The sequence below is a fragment of the Choloepus didactylus genome, chromosome 11 (assembly GCF_015220235.1).
Source record: "Choloepus didactylus isolate mChoDid1 chromosome 11, mChoDid1.pri, whole genome shotgun sequence".
In the NCBI taxonomy this organism is placed as follows: domain Eukaryota; kingdom Metazoa; phylum Chordata; class Mammalia; order Pilosa; family Megalonychidae; genus Choloepus; species Choloepus didactylus.
In genome coordinates, this window is record NC_051317.1 from 36,038,829 (window position 1) to 36,061,234 (window position 22,406).

General features: G+C 40.8%; 1 protein-coding gene across 5 annotated transcripts in view; it reads right to left on the bottom strand.

Moving 5' to 3' along the window:
- CTNND2 (catenin delta 2) overlaps nt 1-22,406 on the bottom strand; it is a 1,032,924-nt gene that overhangs the window by 175,349 nt on the left and 835,169 nt on the right. For all 5 annotated transcript variants that reach the window (XM_037798888.1, XM_037798890.1, XM_037798887.1 and 2 more), the window contains one exon: nt 20,460-20,643. In XM_037798888.1, the coding sequence (XP_037654816.1) occupies nt 20,460-20,643 (184 nt within the window). The remainder of the gene's footprint in view (nt 1-20,459; nt 20,644-22,406) is intronic.

The following is a 22,406-nucleotide window of genomic DNA, read 5'->3' on the forward strand; positions in this document are numbered from 1 at the left end:
AGCTCTGAGCACAGATAAACCCGGAGCAAGCAAGAAAGGAACCTGAAGGTTTCTCCCAGCAGAGAGGAGGTGGGGCTGATGGAAAAAAAATACATAAATAAATAAAAACAGAGGCTTTTGGAGTAAGCTGAGCTCAGAATACTGGAAAAGGGCTGTGTCTCAAGAAAAGGGACACACAGAATTCGGTACCAACTCTGGTTCTTGCCTGGCGAACAGGATGGCTGGGGACTGGCTCTGAAAAGGGGACTTCTTTTTCTTTCTTTTTTTCCTCTCGTTCTAAGTAGCTCATGGCACTTCAGTTGTCAGCACCAAAATAGGCACTTCAGTTGTCAGCACTGACACAGGCAAGGGTGGAGTTATGATAGAGAGACAAAGGAAAAACTCAAGTGTAGGAGATAATTCCCTAAAGGGATTATTTTCCCCAAGAAAAGGGGGCCAGGGCCCAGCTCAAGTGGTAGTCCTCCCTTAGAGAACTCAGACCCCAGGGTCTGGGGATGGGGGGCCAAGAAACAGTTTAAGCTTGGATTCTGACATCCTTGGCCCCTGGCTGGGACAGGGTCCACTGAGAATTAAAGGCACCACACTTCTTTATGCTGGTGGGGAGCTGCGGGCTGACAAGAGCCATCCGCTGGGCAGGATAGGAAAAGCACAGACTCTAGCGGCCTCACAGTAAAGTCTGACAATCTGCTGGGTCTCATCCTCAGGGAAACTATATACAGATTACATCCTCCTGAGACCACAACCTGTCTGGTCTGGGAAAATCTGATTGAAGTAATCAAGGAAACCAGATGTCTAGACAACAAAAAATTATGAGTCACACTAGAAAAAACAAAGATACAGCAGTCAAAAAAACAAACTTACACTTCAAATGAGATACAGGAGTTGAAACAACTAATTAACAATCTTCACACAAACATGCTAAATCAATTCAAAAATTAAATCAATGAGTTGAGGGAAGATATGGTAAAAGAGATTAAGAATATAAAGAAGACATTGGGCAAACATAAGGAAGAACTCGAAAGTTTGAAAAAACAATTGGCAGAACTTATGGGAATGAAAGGCACAGTAGAAGAAACGAAAAACACAATGGAGACATACAATAGCAGATTTGAAGAGGCAGAAGAAAGGATTCAGAAATTAGAGGACAAAGCATCTGAAATCCTACACACAGAAGAGCAGACAGAGAAAAGAATGGAAAAATATGAGCAGGGTCTCAGGGAATTGAATGACATGAAATGCACGAATGTATATGTCTTGGGTGTTCCAGAAGGAGAAGAGAAGGGGAAAGGGGCAGAAAGAATAATGGAGGAAATAATCACTGAAAACTTCCTTTATATTTTATGAAAGAAATAAAATTACAGATCCTAGAAGGGCAGTGTACACCAATCAGAATAGATCTAAGTAGACTGACTCCAAGACACTTAATAATCAGATTATCAAATGTCTAAGACAAAGAGAGAATTCTGAAAGCAGCAAGAGAGAAGCAATTCATCACATACAAAGGAAGCTCGGTAAGACTACTTGCAGATTTCTCAGTAGAAACCATGGAGGTGAGAAGGCAGAGGTATGATATATTTAAGATACTGAAAGAGAAAAACTGTCAACAAAGAATTCTATATCCAGCAAAACTGTCCTTCAAAAATGAGGGAGAATTTAAAACATTTTCAGACAAACAGAAACAGAGAGTTTGTGAACAAGATACCTCCTCTACAGGAAATACTAAAGGAAGCACTACAGGCAGATAGGAAAAGACAGGAGACAAAGGTTTGGAGAAGAGTGTAGAAATGAAGAATATTAGTAAGGGTAAAAAGAAAGGGGGAGATATAAATAAAATAAGGCATGACATATAAAACCTCAAATACAAAATGGTAAATGGTAGACACTGAGTTGAGTGAAATTAGCCAGAAACAAAAGGATGGACATTGTATGGTCTCACTAATATGAACTAATATTGATGAGCAAAATTTGAGAGCTGAGATCACAGATCATCAGGAGATACAAAGAGGTTAGAGATCCGGCATTTGATGCTGAAAGAGTATGGAAGGTTCAACAGGATTGACTGTATAGATCCAGAAATGGAATGGACAGCATAATAATATGAGATGGTAGCACAATATTGTAAGTACTCTGAACAAAGATGAGTATGAGTATAGTTGAAAGAGGAAAGCTAGGGAATGTATGACACTGAAGGGAAGATAGGGGATATGATGGCTAGATTCATGGGTCAACTCGGCCAGGTGATGGTGTCCAGGTGTCTGGTCAAGCATGCATGCACTGGCCTAACTGTTACTGCAAGGACATTTGTGGCTGGTCAATAAACCAGAAGGCTGGTTTATTAAATCATCAGTCAATTGGCTGCAGCTGTGAGTCATTACATCAACAAAGGGCATGTCTCCTGCAATAACAGAATTCAATCAGCTGTATTTAATCCAATCAGTTGAAGACTTTTAAGCAAGACAGAAAGAGGACCTTCACTTCTTCTTCAGCTAGCCAGTGAAGCATTACCTGAGGAGTTCATTGAACACCTTCATTGGAGTTGCCAGTTTGCTGCCTGCCCTAAGGAATTTGGACTTGCGCATACCCACAGTTGCATGAGACGCTTTTATAAAATATTATATTTATGGATGTCTCTTGTTGATTCTGTTTCCCTAGAGAACCCTAATACAGGGGATAAAGACTGGGAATGTATAACTTAGCAAAACCTAGAGTGGTCACCGATGGTGATTAAATGAACAAGTATAAGAATTTTTTAAGTGAAGGAGAACAAATGAATGTCATCATTACAAGGTGCTGAAAATTGGATGGTATGGGGAAAAATACAATCCATATAAACCAGAGTCTATAGTTAAAGGTGACATTGTAACATGCTTCCATTAATTGTAACAAAAGCAATATACCAAAGCTAAATGTCTATAAGAGGGCAATGTAAGGGAATGATATGGGATTCTTGGTGGTGGTGGTGTTGTCTGACCTTATCATTGTATTTTATTTTATTTTTACTTTTCTTCTATCTTTTGTATTTTTATTCTTCATTTTGTTTTCTTTGCAGAAGAAATAGAAATGTCCTTATATAGATTGTGGTGGTGAACGCATAATTACGTGACTATATCAGGAATCACTGCTTGTTTATTTAGGATGGATTGTATGGTCTGCGAAAAAAACTGTTTAAAAAATAAACAGAGGGATACAAGTGCTGGAGAAAATGTGGAGAGAGGGATGTACGTATTCCCTGTTGGTAGGGAAGTAGAATGACACAGCACAGCTGCCCCTATGAAGCTTGTTCCTGCAAAGGAGAGGCTAAGTCTACTTATAATGGTGCCTGAGTCACCCCCAGAGAACCTCTTTTGTTGCTCAGATGTGGCCTGTCTCTCTCTAAGCCCACTTAGTAGGTAAACTCACTGCCTCCCCCCGCCCCCTGACCATGTGGGACATGATTCCCAGGGGTGTAAATCTCCCTGGCAACATGGGACATGACTCTAGGGGATGAGCCTGGACCTGGCATCATGAGACTGAAAAAGCCTTCTGGACCAAAAGGGAGAAGTGAAATGAAACAAAGTTTCAGTGGCTGAGAGATTTCAAATGGAGTCCAAGGTTATTCTGGATGCTATTCTTATGTGTTTATAATATAGATATCCTTTTTTAGTTTTTAGGGTGTATTAGAATAGCCAGCAGGAAATACCTGAAACTGTTGAATGGCAATCCAGTAGCCTTGATCCTTGAAGATGATCATATAACTATATAGCTTACACTGTGTGACCATGTGATTGTGTGACCGTGTGAACATGAAAATCGTGTGGCTCACACTCCTTTTATCCAGTGTATGGACAGATGAGTAGAAAAACGGGGGACAAAAATTAAATAAATAATAAGGGGTGGAAAGGAGTATGAGATGTTTTGGGTGTCCCTTTTTACTTATATTTTTATTCTTAGTCTTACTTTTTATTTTTTAGAGTAATGAAAATGTTCAAAAAATTGACAGTGTAATGAATCCACAACTATATGATGATACTATGAACAAGTGATTAAACACTTTGGATGATTGTATGGTATGTGAATATATCTCAATAAAATTGCATTAAAAAAAGAAAGAATGTATCAGTAAGAAGGAGGTAGGTCAGCCAAGGAAATATTGGAAAGAAGAATATCGTCTTCTGAGGGAATGTTAAGAAAAATCACCTGAACTTGTCCAGTCAGAGGAGCAGCCTCACGTGGACATAGCTGCATCAACTTGTCTTATCTGAACGACATTATGCATTGCATTCTACTGCAAATGCCATGAAACATGTCTATTTGCTCTCTATCCCAGCATGAGAATCTTTCATAGGTCCTGGCACATGGCCGATGTTCAAAAATATATGTTGAAAAAATATATAGTTCTTTGAACTAACAACATTATCTTTGAGTTAGATCTACTCAAGTAGAATCAGATCTTTAATTTCCTTAAACACTTTTCACTGCTATATGCAGAAAAACGAACAGTTTTAAAGCATAGTACAATGGGGGCTGAAGGTGCAAGTCTTAAAATTAATAGACGTGATAAGGATTAAGTGAGTCAAAAGACTTAGTTTACTGGTTTCTCAGAACAATGAGCTATGTGTACTTTTGGAAAACTCAACCCAGTGCTGGTGTTCTAACAATTCTGTAAATAAAGAACATAATTTCCTTTTAGAAGTATCTATTATAAAGTTTTATGAACCCTAAAACAATGAATAAGAAAATATTAGTCATGGGAGGATCTGTAATTTTCTGTCTTTCATAAGATATGGAAGTTTTCAGTGATTATTTCCTCCATTATTCTTTCTGCCCATTTCCCCTTCTCTTCTCCTTCTGGGACACCCAAGACATGTACATTTATCTGGTTTTTTCAAAAAGCATTTTATGAAAGCATTTTTGTTTGAATTGCCTTGTTTTTAAGAATGGTTTCTCTTGATTTTTCTTCCCTCTGCTTCTACCTAAAACTTTCTCTTTGGAAATTACATGATGTTCTAGTTTCCTAATGCTGCCAGAATGCAAAAGACCAGAAATGGATTGGCTTTTATAAAAGAGGGTTTATTTGGTTACAAAGTTACAGTCTTAAGTCCATAAATTGTCCAAGGTAAGTCATCAATAATCAGGTACCTTCACTGGAAGATGGCCAATGGTGTCCGGAAAACCTCTGTTAGCTGGGAAGGCACATGGCTGGCATCTGTTCCAAAGTTCTGGTTTCAAAATGGCTTTCTCCCTGGATGTTCCTCTCTAGGCTGCAGTTCCTCAAAAATGTCACTCTTAGTAGCACTTGGGGTATTTGTCCTCTCTTAGCTTCTCCGGAGCAAGAGTCTGCTTTCAACAGCCGTCTTCAAACTGTCTCTCATCTACAGCTCCTCTCTCAGCTCCTGGGCATTCTTCAGAGTGTCCCTCTTGGCTGTAGCAAGCTCGCTCCTTCTGTCTGAGCTTATATAGTGCTCCAGTAATTTAATTCAGACCCACCCTGAATGGGTGGGGCAACACTTCCATGGAAATTATCCAACCAAAGGTCTCACCCTCAATTGAGTGATCACATCTCCATGGAAACATCCAATCAAAAGTCTCCAACCCAAACAACACCAATACATTTCCTGCCCACACAAGACTGCATCAAAGATAATGGCATTTTGGGGGACATAATACATCCAAACCAGCACACATGGTGCTTACCATGAAATTTCTGGATACTTTATTAAATATTGCATGTGTTTACAGTTGGGAACTTAATAAATAATGAGTACACTAGTTCATAAGGGATTTGCAAGGCAAAGACTGATAGTGTAAAATACTTTTTCTCTTTCTCTGAAGTGTGTATGCTTTTTCACACCATCTTAGCATAAAAGGAAAGGGTGTCTCAGAATTTACACTGTTATTGGAAAATGTTTCTCTGCACAGAGCCATCTAGCTCTCCCTGTCCTGTTTTAGCTAAGTTGGTCCTCCTCAGGGAAGGATGATGACTGGGGTCTTTGTTGGTAGGGAAGAGAGATAATGAAGCAGGCAAAGTATCAAGGGACCTAAGATAGAGACTTACATATTTACATTACAAAATGTTATGTGTCAATGACAGTGTATCAGATTTATTATGGGAAATAAATCTGGGAGGTGGATTTGCTCAAAAGCTTCCCATTTAGTAGTCAAGGAGTATAGAGACAATTTAGGGACATAGAAAATACATTCATTTTATTATTTTGAGCAGTTAAGTAAGTATTTCTACCTAACGTATATGAATATTATAGTGTTCTTGAACAGATGACTTAAGTTGGGATACTGTGTTTATAAACCATTACCATTGATCTGCTCTGTCTTCTCATGATACAGTATCTTTAAAAAAAAATGTACGTTCTTGAATTTGCATGTTTAATAAAGTAATCTTTTCACATGTTTATAATGTCAGAAAAAATACATATATGTTTAGACAATGAAACTTCTAGTTGATAACATTACCTCTTCTTGTTCAGATTCCATGGCAGCAAGCAACTTTCTCATGATAATGTGACTTTTATGTGGCTGGACTATAGAGAACAAAAGTGCTGTTGACAGATCAGTGTTCTATGATGGCTACGAGAAAGCACTGCTTTAATCTTTGACTACAAGGGCTGTCGGTGACAGCGACAACTGCTGTGCCCAGAAATCCATCACTGTTTGCCTTCACTTCCCACCGCTGCTCTGGGCAGCGACTGCGCTCAGCAGCAGGATGGAGGCAAGTCTGTTCCTGGGAGGATAACTTGAGCTCACAGGACCCCCCAGGGGCCTTACCAAAGTCCCTCAGATCTGCACTGCAGTCAAAGATTCTTTCGCCCAACCTTCGTTCCTTCCTTTTCCTTCCTTCCCCCTCTCCATCACTTGAAGTCCCACCTGCTTTGTGTTCTCCCAGCTTCCCTGGCTCCCTCCCATTTTCCCTCGCAGGTGGTGTCCCAAATTAAATCTCCTGTATGGACTGATAATTCCATCTTGGCACCTGTTTCTTGTAGGATCTAGACTGAGTCAGCACACCTGTCCTTGGAGGAAATAAACAGGAGTCAACTCGGGCTGCTCCCTGTTTGTGTCTTACGGATCCTGGTGGGGTCGAAGAAACCCAGCCTTGGTGGGATCATACGACTTGGGATTCACATGTCCCTTCCTTCATTTACCAGCTGTTGACTTAGGGTCAGTTACTCCTTACCCTTAAGAATCTCAACTTCCTGATCTGTAAAATGGGGTGGATTATTGGAATGACTGCATTAAACAACAATGCTTATTAAAGAAATGTAGCATTATAATGGGCTCTTTAAATATATACTAAACCAAAAGCTAATTCCCTCCTGACGGTCTTACAATATTGAGATCAAATTTCTGATCAGGTAAGGCCAAAGGCCAGGCCTGGGAACCTGTGGTAGTCAACAGGGTATTTCCCCACTTGGGGAACCCCTCGGAGTTGGTAGTGGATACCCTGACCATCCTCTGTATTTTCTTTAAGTCTTATTGAGAATATCTAGGCTAAACCTTTCTTTTCATAGCTGTGAAATCTGAGGACATGATAATGTAGCCTAGTTTCTCTGAGGACAATGGACAAGTTGGGGACAAAGTTAGGGCTCAGACACAGATCCCCTGATTCCTTATCAAGATCATTTCACATACACATCCAATAATTAGGACTTAAGATTAAAATTTGTAGAGATTTTCTAAGAGCCCTCTTTTACTGTTAAATCAAGTTATTGATTTCATCAAAGTAATATAGCTAACTACGTGAACTGCAATTCAAGAACCAATTCATTATTTGCTCTTTATAAACCTTAAGTTATACTGGGGATATCTGGAAGTTCTATTTATGACTACCTCTCCTGGAAATAAGAAAAAGAATGTGTCAGCCGGTGTGTTGAACACTTTCTATAGAATATTTTTACCATCACATTCTTTTGGAAATAGAAAATAAAAGTAACAGTTTTTTTTCTTTTTTTCTTTAGATTAAGGAATACTGTGATTTTGAATACTATGATTCATTGCATGATATAACATGCAATGAATCAAAATTTATGTTATATTGGTTGTGCTGATTTGAAGCTGTTACGGATCTCAGGAGAGCCATGATCTTTTAATCCAATCTTGCTGGGTGGAGACTTTTGATTGAATGTTTCCATGGAGATGTGACCCACCCAATTGTGGGTGAGACCTTCTGAATTGGTTCAGAGGTGACATTAATTCTAGGAGACCCAAAACGTCACTCTGGTCTACCAGTCGGAGTTGGGGCTTATGGAGTTTTAGCTCAGGTCCTTCTCACGGTGTGTCCAGTGGATCCCTGGACCCACTCTGCGGTTATTTCTCCAGTTCCAATTATCCCCATTGTGTTTAAGGATTCCAGCTCAGTGACAGCAGTTCCCACAGTAATATCTGACCTACAGAGAAGGGCGACTACAGAGCTCTTCAGGGATGATGGAGCTAGTCTCACAAACGTATTCCTCACAGTCCTGGTAAAAGGTGCATCCTCTAGACATTCCAGGGGCGTGTGAGCAGGCTTCCATGATGAATCCACTCTAAGATTCCAATCTCTCTAAGCCTTTGGATCCCCTCCTCCACATTATACCAGGGCAGTTCTGGCATTTCAACCTTAGGTAATGTCGGCCACCTTTTGATCCACATTTCAGCCAACCACTTAAACTGTTATCGCCCTTTGTAACCCCTCGAGCTACAACACTGAATGCAGAATCTCTGCTTAGTGGGCCCATATCAGTAAATTCTGCCTGATCTAACTTTATATTTCTTCCACCATTAACCCACATCCTTAACATCCATTCCCACACATATTCCCCTGATTTCTGTCTGGATAAGTTGGAAAACTCATACAGTTCTTTTGGAGTATAGTGTACTTCCTCATGGATCACACTTTGTACCTCACCCTTTGGAGTCTGTTGGGACTTTAGTCTAGTTATAGGTCTTGAACCAAAGACTGGTGGTGGGGGTGGGTCATGAAAAGAATTAGATGTATCCCTCAAGCCATTTACTTCAGGACCTTCTGTTGCAGTTTCATCTTGTGAAACAGGATTAATTTCTCTAGACAGAGGAGGAATAAGGGCTGTTTCCTCAAGGGAGGTGATTATAGGTTTAGCAGGCACTGAAGGGTTAATCTCTTTAGGTAGAGGCTGGGCAGACTGGAGGTTGGGAAGCTGTTTCCTCAAAGCAGGCTGGAGTTTGGGTAGCTGCTGTCTCCGCAGGGCAGACTGTAGGGGTTGGGGCTGTTTCCTCAGGACAGACCACTACAGGTATATCTAACAAAGACTCAGCAGAATCCAGGGTTCCAATGCCCTCACTGCCATGATTATCAATCCATACGTCCCCATCCCAAGTTTCAGGATCCCATTCTTTTCCAATCAATGCCTCTACTTTAACAGCAGGCTCCCTGCAAATTTGAGATTTTAGTTTATGGTGTAAATTTGCTACTCACACAATGAAACTCTGGGTCTGGTTTTCAGAAATCTCAAGTCTGTGGCCACAGGAAATAAGATTTTCTTTTAGGGCTCACATAGAAACCTCTACATCTGTTATACGGCACTTAAGTTTCAAATTTGAAGCTGTTAGCTTGCCCCTTTCTCTTACAACTTTATCCAGTGGATCTAAGAGCAACCAGCCAACATCATTATACCTCTTAACTCTGCAATACTCTGTTAAGGTGTCAAAAACACTGTGACCCAGAGCCTTGCTTCATACAAGAGTATGACTAGGAGAATCAGTGATACTTTGTGTATCTCCATTGACAACTCACACATGGGCTGTTAGTGCCATTTTGATTATTGGAAATGGAGTCATTAGTGCCTTTGAATCTAATCAGAGTAGAAAACCAATTGTAAAAGCCCATTTTAAGATTCTGTTTCTCAAGAACCACTCCTGGTACCAAGTTGTATTAGTTAGGGTTCTCTAGGGAAACAGAATCAACAAGAGATATCTACAAACACAAGATTTTATAGAAGTGTCTCATGCAACTGTGGGGATGTGTGAGTCCAAATTCCATAAGGCAGGCAGCAAACTGGCAACTCCAATGAGGGTGTTCGATGAACTCCTCAGGAAGCGCTTTGCTGGCTAGTCAAAGAAGAAGAGGAGGTTCTCTATCTCTCTCCCTTAAAAGTCTTCAACTGATTGGATTAAATACAGCTGATTGAATTCTCTCATTGCAGAAGACATGCCCTTTGTTGATGTAATCAGTCATAGGTGCAGTCAATTGACTGATGATTTAATCAACCAGCCTTCTGGTTTATTAACCAGCCACAAATATCCTTGCAGTAATGGTTAGGCCAGTGCTTGCTTGACCAGACACCTGGGCACCATCACCTGGCCAAGTTGACACATGAACCTAACCATTCCATACCCCTTCTGCCCTCCACTGAGCTCTCCCTGAACTTCCCTGCCTTCAAAGAGGACCTTCACTGTCGAGTCATGATCTAAGAAGGCCACTCAGGGCAGATCCATGCACACATAGTGTTCAAGAGTAGAAGACTACACGGGTGAGGAATTTCCTCTGCTTTGGGACCAGGTGGGGGAAATGAGGTGTGAGTGGGGTGAGAGGTTAGTGTCTCATATGCTCCCAGCATCTGCCTCCAGAAGCTCCTTTCCCCCTTTTTAAATGCCTGGACAAAGCGTGCTCTGTTCAGCTGAAACACCCTTGGGCTGGTAGAGACTGGGGTAGGCCAGTGCAAGGGTCATTGTATAACACTTCAAATCCACGATACAAAACAAATTCTTTTTAATGGATGGATACTATTGGCAGCCAACTGAAATGAACACAAATGTAATAATAATTCCTCTTATATGTGGCTAAATGCAAGCGTAAACCAGATAAAATAAATGTCCTTCGAGCTTTCCAGCCGGAGTGTAATTATCAGAAGTATTACTTTGTGATGGGGTTTTCCCAAGGTCATTCAGAGAATTAGTGGCACCAGGGGACCAAGCACTCATCCATTATATGGGTTACCATGACTAATTGAGGGTATGAGTTTAATTATACTCATAAGCAAAGATGCAGTGCAGATCCTATGACAGGCCTAATGATATTCTTGTGTACACAAAGATAGATGGAAAAAATTAGGGTTCTATATTGTTGTCCTTCAGGACAAGATGCTAAAACAGGAACACAATAATAAAAATAAACAAATGACTCTGCAGCACCAGGAAATGAGCTGCAGAAGTTAGCAAAGCCAGCCTTATGCAGATACTTCAGCTGGAGATAGAGTCCTAAGTATCCATGACTAACTATATACAACTATACAGCCATGTACATCATAGTTATCTTAGTGAGTTAAACTGTTAGATTATAAAGTAGAGAAAGGATCCCCAGCAAGGCTTCACCTCCAATTCACTGCAAAATGAAGATAATGACCACAACAGGGATCTCTGTGACATTGATCTGTGATATTTTGAATGGGAAACTGTCGCATTTCACAATAAATCCACAGAGCATTCACCCTATCCATACCTGCTGGAATTAACTTCTTTAAATGATACTTAAATCATGTCATGTCTTTTGCTTAAGAATCTTATAGGACTTCTGGTTGCCCAAAGTATCAAACAAACTCATGCAACATTACCTAGAAAAGTGTTCAGAAGCTAGTTCAAAGTCAGGAGGGAAAGAGGAGCAGAAGACACGGAAATCAGATCTGCAGGTGGGGAGGCCCTCACTCAGCCACCACTCAGCCAGGAGGCTGGATTTGAGCCTTCGCTGGAGAAGCCACTCACATGCGAGTGGCAGACCTCAATTAGGCTACAGGCAATGCTTTGCTTGATACCTAAGATGCAGAGGGGAAAGGCCCTGTGCACAGAGTAAAACAGCTCTATCCGGGTTATCTGTGCCACTGTGCAAGCACTGTTTGGGGACAGGCAGCGTCTTTGAGTTCTTTCCCTTTTCTCTCCCTGTGCTGTGTCCTCAGGTGGCTCCCCTGGCTTTGCAGTCCCCACTCAGAGAACACGGCCTGTGTTAGTTTGCCAGGGTTGCTATGACAAATTCCACAAACTGGTTTTGACTTAACAACAGGTATTTATTGGCTTGCAGCTCTGAAGCTAGAAGAAATCTGAAATCATGATACTGACAAGGCTGGCTTTCTCCAGGAGCTGGCGGCTTTCTCCAGGAGCTGGCAGCTTTCTGGCTGCCAGCAATCCTTGGGGTTCCTTGGCTTGTATCTTTGCCTCCTGTCACATGGTGATGTTTTGTCCTTCCTGGCTTCCAGTAATACAGATTAAGTCAGGTGAGCCACACCTTAACAAAAAATAACATCACCCAAAGGGTTCTATTTACATGAGTCCACACCCACAGGAAACTGGATTGAGATTAATAACACGTCTTTGGTTGGGGTACAAAATTCAACCTACCAAATGGTCAAGATGGGCTTGTCCACAGTCTGAAGAGGTCTGAATTTCACTTTGCCAGTGTCTGGGCTGTAGTACATCAATATATATTTTAGGCTGCAAGTGAAGATTACATTGGCCAAAAGTCTAGTAAGAGATTTCATTGCACATTGTGTGATGAAACAATCACGAGGACAAATAATCCATTTCAAGGTCTGAAAAGCCTGACTTATGCTATATGAAGACGGCTTCCCTAGAGGAGTGAAGAAACTCTTAATCAAACACTGAATAAGAAAAGACTGACAAAACAGCTTCACTCATACTTAGGTCCTAAGCTTTCCTAACATTTTATCACATTTTTTGAGATCATATTTTAAAACGGTTTTTATTAAAAATTAAAGCTTGTATCAGGCAGAAATGGAGTAAAAGACAAAATCAGAAAAGTGGAGGAGGAATGAACGAGGAGGTGAATAAGAGTGTTTGTGTGTGTGTGTGTGTGTGCGCAAAAGCAAGATGGGCAGGAAAGGACGAAGCTAGACGCCTTCCCCCCTTCCAGTCTCCCACAGCTAAGGCCCATCTTCAGCACCTGCCAAGTGCTTCTGAACCCCACATTCTAGACACCATCAATCTTATCAACTTGCTCCTCCAAGAAAACGTAAAATTTTTTTTTCATTTTTATCCTCTTTCCTCAGTGATGGATAAGTACTTCAGGAACAAATAGATATGCTTTTGAAAAATTCCATTTCCTACTCCAAAATGAATTTTAAATGGAAAAGGACTAAGGGCACTGCCTTTCATTTTATGTTTCATATGTGCTTACTTTTTTGCTATGTCAATATGATAAGACATCATCCCATGAAGATTCACCATGCCTTTTAGAGAAGCCGAACGCAGGGGTGTCTGGCCTTTAGAATGCTCCCGTGAGTGTACCCTGTTCCCAAGTGTGTTTCGAAGGCATAATAATTGACATTGGTACAATTTCTACTGCCAAAGGGAATGCCTGAGAAACTGGACAGTGTCTATTAAGATTGCATGAAATTGTGTAAAGATAAGACAGTGTTAGCTTTTTAGATTTTAGTTTATGAAGCCTTAGGTATATTTTACTAAAAATTTCTCTCTGCTAAGCTTTCAGCTATTTAAGAATGGTACATCTGCATTCATAACAATGCTTTTTTGTCTTTCTGAAAAATAAAAAGGGGATCTCCTTTAGAATAGTTGTTGCTTAAATTCTTAACCTCAGTTTTCCACCCTGAAATGATATAAACAAATCTGAATCCTACTAAGAAAACAAATTAAGAGTAATAACTCGGTTAATAACCTGATAAATTTACCCTTTCTGACCATAAGTTCCTTCTACTGGATTTGTAAGCTCCACTGGTTGTGATGGTTTGAAACTTCATGGACTCCAGAAGATCATGTTCTTAAAGCTAATCCATTCCTGTGGGGGTGGCCCTTTTTTGGATGAGACCTTTGATTAGGTTATTTTAGCAGAGGCTGCCCCAGGTGGGTCTTAATCCTCTTACTGGAATCCTTTATAAAGAGATGAAAATCAGAGAGAAAGACACAGAAGCTGAGGGAGAAAAGCCACAGAAACAGAGAGAAAGCCAGAAACTGGAAGCAACGAAGCCCAGAAGAGAAGAGGGGACCAGAAGAGGGGACCAGCAGACACCGCCATGTGCCTTGCCATGTGACAGAGGAGCCACGGATCACCAGCAGCCTGTCTTCAAGAGAAGGCACTGTCTTGACGTTGCCTCAATCTGCACATTTTCGTGGCTGCAGAGCTGTAAGCTTGTAAACTAATAAATCCCCACTGTGAAAGCCAACCCCATGTTATGGTATCTGCATTTCAGCAGCTTTAGCAAACTAGAACACTGGTTTAGGAAATAATGTCCTAGGAAAAGACTTTCATTTTCTTCTGTGTTTTATTTTCTTTACATATTCCTGAAACTACAGTTCGGAAATAAGCCAAAAATATCATCTCATATTCAAGTCATCAGTAAAAGGATGGAGGAGTCTGAGGACTGGAAAAATAATGTCAACTTTCTTATACAGGACATGGCTCAGAGGCACTGGTAGCTCTGATTAACTGTCTAAATCAAGATTTAAGATGGAGGTGGGCAAAAGGGACTCAATTTGGACCAGGTGACAAACTGTGTCCAGACGGCCTCCACACTCCCTCCTGTGGGCTTTAGAGAGGACGAGGGGAAGCAAGATCGCAGTGGGAGGGCAACGCAGTGGCCATCAAAGGCTGAGTGGACAACTCCAGCACATGTGGAGAAGCGAATGAGAGGCACCAACACAATGTAAAGAGTTGTCATTTGAGGGTCAGCTTGTCGTTTGCTGTTTTAAGCGCAACTCTGTTAACATCTCATGTCATGTAGCCTTATATTCCCACTCGGTGTGATATGGGGGAAATGGTCTGGATCAGGAGTCAAGGTATGGGGTTCAAGTGTGGTCTTTACATCTCACTGAATATGAGCTTGGTGAGCTTATAATAAATACAAAAATAAACAATGTATTTAAGGCAGATCTTTCAGGCCCTTGGAAGATGGAGATTTTATGACTATACATATTCATTTTAATTTTATTAAAAAATTTAGTCTGTATTGGGAATGTATGAAGTGATTAAATGAACATCCATTAGGTTGTCAGGTCAAACCTTGGGATGAATGAATAGATGAATAAATGAATGAATGAATGCACACACACACACACATACACATCTCCATTTAAGGCTTTCTCTACAATTCTTGAGGAAGAAGATTTTCTGTTTCAACCTAGTATCAGAGAAAACATCACCTTAGGACAGTCACTGCATCCAATTCAACTGACAGTTCACATATCAAAAATATTTAAATCGTGATCTCATGCTACATGGCAACTTGTATTTTTTTTTTATTCACAGGAAATGTAATTTCAAAACAAATTTATAAAATGTATACTTACGGCAAAGACTTAATTATATTTGACTCCTAACACTTAAAGACTGTGAAAATTTCTAAATTCAATTATATAAAAAGAAATGATTGAAAAAATTTTAATGAGACAGAATGGGCCTCAACAATAATGCCTTTATTTTTAAAATGCTTCCCTAATACAAAAAAAAAAAAAAAAAAAAAAAGAACTAAAAAAGGGGGGTAAGTTCACTAGTAAAAAATACTTTGTGCACATTATGTTTTAATTTTTCAGTTATTCATTTTCTTTGCCTCAACACAGTATAACCCCCGTAAATCAAATCAGAGGACTTGAAGTGTTAGTCAGTTGTGATTCTTAATTCTGTTTATACTAAACCAGTCACGACTCTTTCCAGAGTTTTATATTTAATTTCTTAAGCACACGCACACACTTTGCAGGCCAAATGCAACTTGTTCTCTCTGTTAGCAGTGTAACAAAGTTCTAAATCATATGTTTATGTTTCTGCCAGATTTCATAGAATATGCTAGCGGTAGTTATGACACATTGGAAAAATAAATGTAACACATAAATGTGGTATTTTTATTTGATTTACATAACTTTCAAGATTAAAGCTATAAATTAATTGAACAGACTGAGGTAGACAAATATTACACAAACTTACTGTATCATTGTGTTTTACAAACTCACTACATCATTTTTTATACAAGGGATACATTTTAGTACCTAAAAGTAATTAGAGAATAAATATTGTTCTTCTGTTTTATGAAGTGCCAAATTCTTTCTAAATATTTTCATAGAAAAAATGTTCTTTGCAAAGGTATAAGCCCAGATCTGATTTATAAACTGAGGTGATCTGGTTGAAATTTATACCTTTTAAGTCCATATTCAAATAGTTTCTGCAGTTCCAAGAGAACTTGTGCTGATTCTATTGCATGATCAATAATTTAGCACAGTGCTGTGTGTTTGATACACTTTTGTTGAGATTTGATTTATTGGGTCTCAGTTAAATAAAAAGTTATTTGTTCCATAAGAATATTCTAAACAATTGGATAAGATATAGGAAGTAAATCTTAATAGTATCATTAGAAAGAATAAATTACAAGATGAAAAGCAGAACTAAACTATAAAGGGCTAGGAAAATAGTTCACACACTTACAGATCAGTGACAGTTAAATTTAATCAAATGGAACAAAACAGACACTGTTTTGTACAGAAGCTATCTGAAAAATGAAGCATGTGGGACAGGGCTCCCTGGGAAACTCACAGCTGCCCTTTTACTGTCACCTCCCGCCTCCCTGCCTGCTTCACTCAGTCCTGTCATCCCCGATATAGCTGAGTATTTCCTTCTCTTGTTCAAACATTCTCCACAGCTGCCTGCTTCCACAGATTCAAGTGTATAGATCTTTAGCATTGCTTTGAAAGCCCTTCATCATCTGGAGTGGAACGACTGCCAGTGGCATTACCTACAGTCGCCTAGGGTTGTAGACAACAGAATGATCTTCCAACGTGCCTCAGATTTTTCCCAAATCTGTGCCAGAGTGGCCTGCCCCTCTTTCTGGTGCTAACACTTTCTCGCTGCACCCTCATCTGACTGGTGAAGTCTTTTGGATGCTTAGCCTCTATGAGAGATAGTTTTATGTGTCAACTTGACTACATTGTGGTACCCAGTTGTTTGGCTGGCTGAGATTTTGCTGTTGAGGTATTTCGTAGATGGGATTAGCATCTACAATCAGCTGACTGTAAGTTAAGATCACTTTCCACAATGTGCGTGCGCTCATCCAGTCAGCTGGAGGCCTTAAGAGCAAAGAACACAGGGTTTCAGAGAGAGGAGATCCCACCTCAGGACCATAACATCCAATCTCCTTGGGATCTCCAGCCTGCCAACCTGCCCTACAAATCCTGTCAGTCCCTACAATGGCAAGAGACAATTCCTTAAAGTAAGTCTCATAATATATATACACATATATCCTGTTGGTTCCATTTCTTTGGAGAACCCTGGCTGATAACAGATCCAATCTCACCTGAACCTCGAAGTTCCTTTGATCATCCCAACCTGAAATTAGTCACTCTCTCCCCAGTGTTTCCTCCTGGCTTACTCTAACCATAGCAGTAAAACACCACTGAGATATTATACTGGGGCCAGTTGTATGGGTGTCATTTTCTTCCGCTCGACTGTGAGTTTCTGATGGGAACCAAGTCCATCTCTGCCTCGCTGGCTCCCAACATACAGCAAGCACTCAGCAAATGTTCACAGGATAAGATGACTGACTGAAAGGCAGGAGTACTACACAAGGTAATTTCTGGTAAATAAAACTCTAGGCTTTGTTGGAAAAAAATCAGGAATATAAATAATCTCATACACTAAAATCCAGAATCTTCCATCATGAATAAACATCTGTGAGCATTTTGATGTGTTGTCAAACTTGGCTCTAAGTAAAAGGCAAATACTAGCAGAAATTTCTTGAAACCTTTCATCTGTGGAGTCTATTGGATAAATTCATTTAGCCCCTTCCCAGGGCTGTTTCTTCCTCTCTTAGTCCAACTTGCTTGTCACTGTAGAATATTCCATAAACACATGCAAATAAGAAAGGAGAAGACACATTTCTCTGTATAGGAGGGGTAGCAGGTAATGAATTAAGGGTGGTGTTAAATATTCAGTATATACTGATGATTTTTGCTTTGTCACTCAGATACTAAACTCAGAAGGATGGGAAAATACTGGACCAGGTTGTGTCTTGGTGACCTACAACCTTACTTCAAATTTCATGAGCATATAGTTATGCTACTCTATTATTCAGAGAGCCTTGCAACTGACAGACAGCCTTGCAACTATACAGCTCTGTCAGTATAACTTATACAATATAAGTATTACTTATATTATATATAAGTATTACTTATATTAATACAATATAAGTATTACTTATACTGTAAAGTATAGTCTTTACTGGCTATATTTCTACACTCATTCTCAGGCACTTCTTTCCACCATCTTCCCCTGCAGTGGGTGACCTCCTTGCAAGTAGAGGATGCTAGAAAGAGAAAAAACTACTTAGGATAGTTAGAAGCAAATGAAACAGAAAAATCAGCTATGAAATACGTGAAGTGCTTACAGCTTTGGAAGGGTTATATTTCTTCTGGTAGGGAAGGAGGTTTCTGAATGACAACTGAATTGAAGACATTATAAAACGGATGCCTCAAAAGGGGGTTTCAGAGAATGGCATATTTGGCTTATGGTAAAGCCTCGTCCAGAGAGATCACGCCAAAACTTGATTATTTTGTGACCTGGAGGAAAAGCACTATTGGTAGAGGGTCCTCATACCTGTCTGTGAAGGCACTTAGACACTGTTGGTGGTGGACACTTTCTGCATCTTGCTCTGTGCACACACGCTCACACACCCAAACACACTGCTCTCCAGATTGGAGACTGAGCACATTGTTATAAATATTCACGAGCTCATTAGTACTAATGTTGCTGAGGTGATTTTGATCCTTCTCACATGAGACTGGTTTTTGAACCTAGAAATCAATCGTCCATGGGAGAATGGCAGCTCTGAACCAGCTGAGTGAAAGCACACGTGCATGTTTTTGTGTGGAGTTTAGATTACTTGACTCTTATGTTTTAAAGCACTCTATTCCAGCCCATTCCATAAATAAGTTCATCCAGAGATTTCCAACTTTGGTAGAAAATACAATATCCTTGGAAGTGCAGTCTCTACAGTTTTAAAAGAACTATATTTTGATCACTACCTTCTTTGCTAAGAGCAAAAATTAAAACATAAAATTGATTCTAAGAAATCTCAATAGACTTTGGGTTTTTTTTTTTTTTTTTTGTAAAAGTGTATTAAAGAGAATTACAACACCTATGCTACTTTCTATGATTTAAAAAGCATCTAATACAACACAGCTTATTAAAGAGCTATTCTAAGAATCAGAGGCTCTTGTAGTCACATGGAGAATAATTAAAAAGGAAGAAAAATAGCTCCTGGTGGCAGTAAACTTGATCCTGACATACCTGTCACAGACTCCCCAGCCAACTGGCTTGCCTGGTTATTCTATGACATGTGAAAGCATGTGAAATAACTGTGAACTACTGTTTCAACAAAACTACTCATCTGTGGCTGGAATTTAAATGTTTATTTTTTGATCTCCATCTAAGAGATCATGTTGATCAAGTCAAACACTGGTGTAGGGATAGCATAGTGGAAGATGCTTATACCTCTAACAAAGACTATCAGCAATAGTTTTTGCTAACTTCTCATACTTCATTGCCACATGCATAGTAAGTAGACTGACCTCCAGTAAGACAGCTAGCCTTTGTCCTGAGTCCTGGAAGTTAGCCTCTGGAATTTCCAAGTGATAGGAGTATCTTTATTACTCATAGTGGAACCCCCCCTCCCCACCTTCCACCACACCTGAGAGTTTATTCTAGGAGTTCACACTATAGTGTGGGGTGGGATGAGGAGCTGGCCATGAGATTAGAGGGCTGGGGCCTGGAGCCACATGGTAATGGCTGACCTTGGGGGGCTGGGGATTGAGTTCCACCATGTGCACATCCATTCAGTCAATCAGGCCTATGCAATCCAATGCCCTCAGGAGGGCTTCCCTGCTGGGTGAGACACACCCACAAACCAAGAGGGTGAAACGTCCTGATCCACGGGAAGGGGACATGAAACATTCGCATTTGAGACCCTCCCAGACTTTGCCCTATGTGACTTTTCTTTTGGCTCCTTCTTATTTACAGCCTTTTTGCTATAATTCAACTGTAATGCTAAGTATAGTGTTTTCCTTGTTCCAGTGAATTATCAAACCTAGTGGGGGTGGTAGGAACCCCCAAATTTGTAGCCAGTTAGTCAGAGTGCAGGTGGCTCTTGCTGCTGGTGTCGGAAGTGAGGCAGCCCCGTGGGGCTGGTGCCCTGAACCCGTGCAGTCTGGCCTAACTCTGCGTGGTTAGCGTCAGATTACATTGCCGTTCGGCTCAGAAGCTGCAGCTTATTAACATTCATCTTCCCAGAAAAGGCTAATCCTTAGGAAGACAGCAGCTCAAGTTAGGGAAAGAGAGGAAGTCTATGACAACAGAACACCGGAGGAGACGGCAGGAGGAGGTGCTGATCACAGCTCTGACCAGGGGGAGGCGCTAATCGGAGCTCTGATCAGGAGGAGGTGTGAATCACAGCTCTGACCGGGGGCGGCACTGGTCAGGACTGACCAAGGGAGGTGCTAATCGCAGGACTGACCTCAGGCACCCAGTGGCGTTGCGCAGCACCTGTGACGAATGCAGCTGTATTTTCCGATCATCCTGCAGTGGCGAGTTTTCCCAGCCGGAGTGGGGGATTATCACCGCGTTGGTCAACACTGCCAGGGCGTCCTGGATAATTGGCATTTTGAGGGCATCACATGACGAGAGGTTCCAAAGGACTCCTGCAAGACACACACACAAACAGCTTGTTGGTGGCCTCTGCGTTTGTGCATCTCAAAACCGCTTTCCCTCCTGGAGTTAATGAAGCCTGCAGGAAGGGCTGAGATGGTGCGGCCACACTTCCTGGAGCGTGCCCTCTGCTTTACAGCACCTGCATGCACCCACTACGGGGGTGCTGTGAACCCCTGATGAGTGGGAGGACGACTTGGGGGGCGGTTCTCTCCGTTTCACCAGGGGCAGTGACCAAGGCTGCGAGATCTGATGGAACTGAGGACAGCAACCAGGCCTCATTCACCACTAACCCAAATTATAACCAAGACCCAGGAGAGGTGAAGTCATTTATCCCCAAACACCACGTGCACATGTGGTCTGATTCGCTCAGCTTCCAGGTCAAATCGGCCACTCTTGGGTGTCCTAGGACCTTAGGAGAGGCCAGCATCAGGGCTGAGTCTGAGGACAAACAGCTCAACCAGAAATTCAGTATCACTTGTGACAGTTAGGTTGGCTTTTCTTTGAAAGCAATGCTCATGGAGGACCCAGAGAATGTTCTTCCTCAAATGATGACAAAGGAGCAGTGGGGAGTGGAGGGCCTGCCTGAGATGGACAGTGTGTAACAGTAATAACTGAGACAGAGCAAAAGCAAAATCTTAGGACCGATGGGATGTTTGAGGCTTTTTTAAACTAATTTTAGAAAAGGTATTTCATATGCATTATAACATGATATGAAATGCTTTTTAAATAATTATTCAGTACATTGTTCAAAACAGTACCCACAGATGTAAAAGAAACAGAATAATACTCTATTTTTCTATGAAAGAAAGAACATATGCTCCCTCAAGTCAAACCTCAATAGATGCCAGCACTGCAGAAACCAGAAATAAAAAATATCATGGTTTTCTTTAGATGCACAGTGTCCAACTTATTCATTAAACAAGATTTTAATGTATTTTAATGAGATGAAATTTTGTTTCATCCACTCTTATGAGTACAGGAAACAGCACACACTCACTTCTGAAATTTGTCTTACTAATATCTTACATTGCACTTGGTGAACTATCCAAAGGCGCTTTTAATATCAACCAAAAGTTGATAAGGTTTATGCTGGTTTGGATGTATCATGTCCCCCAAAATGCCATGTTCTTTGATGCTATCCTGTGTGGGCAGACGTATTAGTGTTGATTAGGTAGGAACCTATTGATTGAATGTTTCCATGGAGATGAGACTCAATCAACTGTGGGCAAGTCTTTTGATTGGATAATTTCCATGGAGGTGTTACCCCACCCATTCAGGGTGGGTCTGAATTAAATCACTGGAGCCATATAAAAGAGTTGACAAACAGAAGGACCTCAGAGCAGCTAAGAGTGACATTCTGGAGAGCAGCTAGGAGTGACATTTTGGAGCTGCAAACAACAGAGACATCTTGAAGACAGCCATCGAAAAGTAGACTTTTGCTACTCCAGAGTAAGCCTGGAAGAAACTAAGAGAATACCCCTAGATGCCTAGAGAGAAACATTCTGGGAGAAAGCCATTTTGAAACACAACCTGCGAGCAAAGGAAGAAGATGCCAGTCATGTGTCTTCCCGGCTAACAGAGGTTTTCCGGATGCCAATGGCCTTTCTCCAGTGTAGGTTGCCAACTGTTGATGCCTTAGCACCTTAAGACTGTAACTTTGTAACCAAATAATCCCCCCTTATAAAAGCTAATCCATTTCTGGTGTTTTGCATAATGGCAGCATTAGCAAACCACAGCAATGTTTAACTGTTAA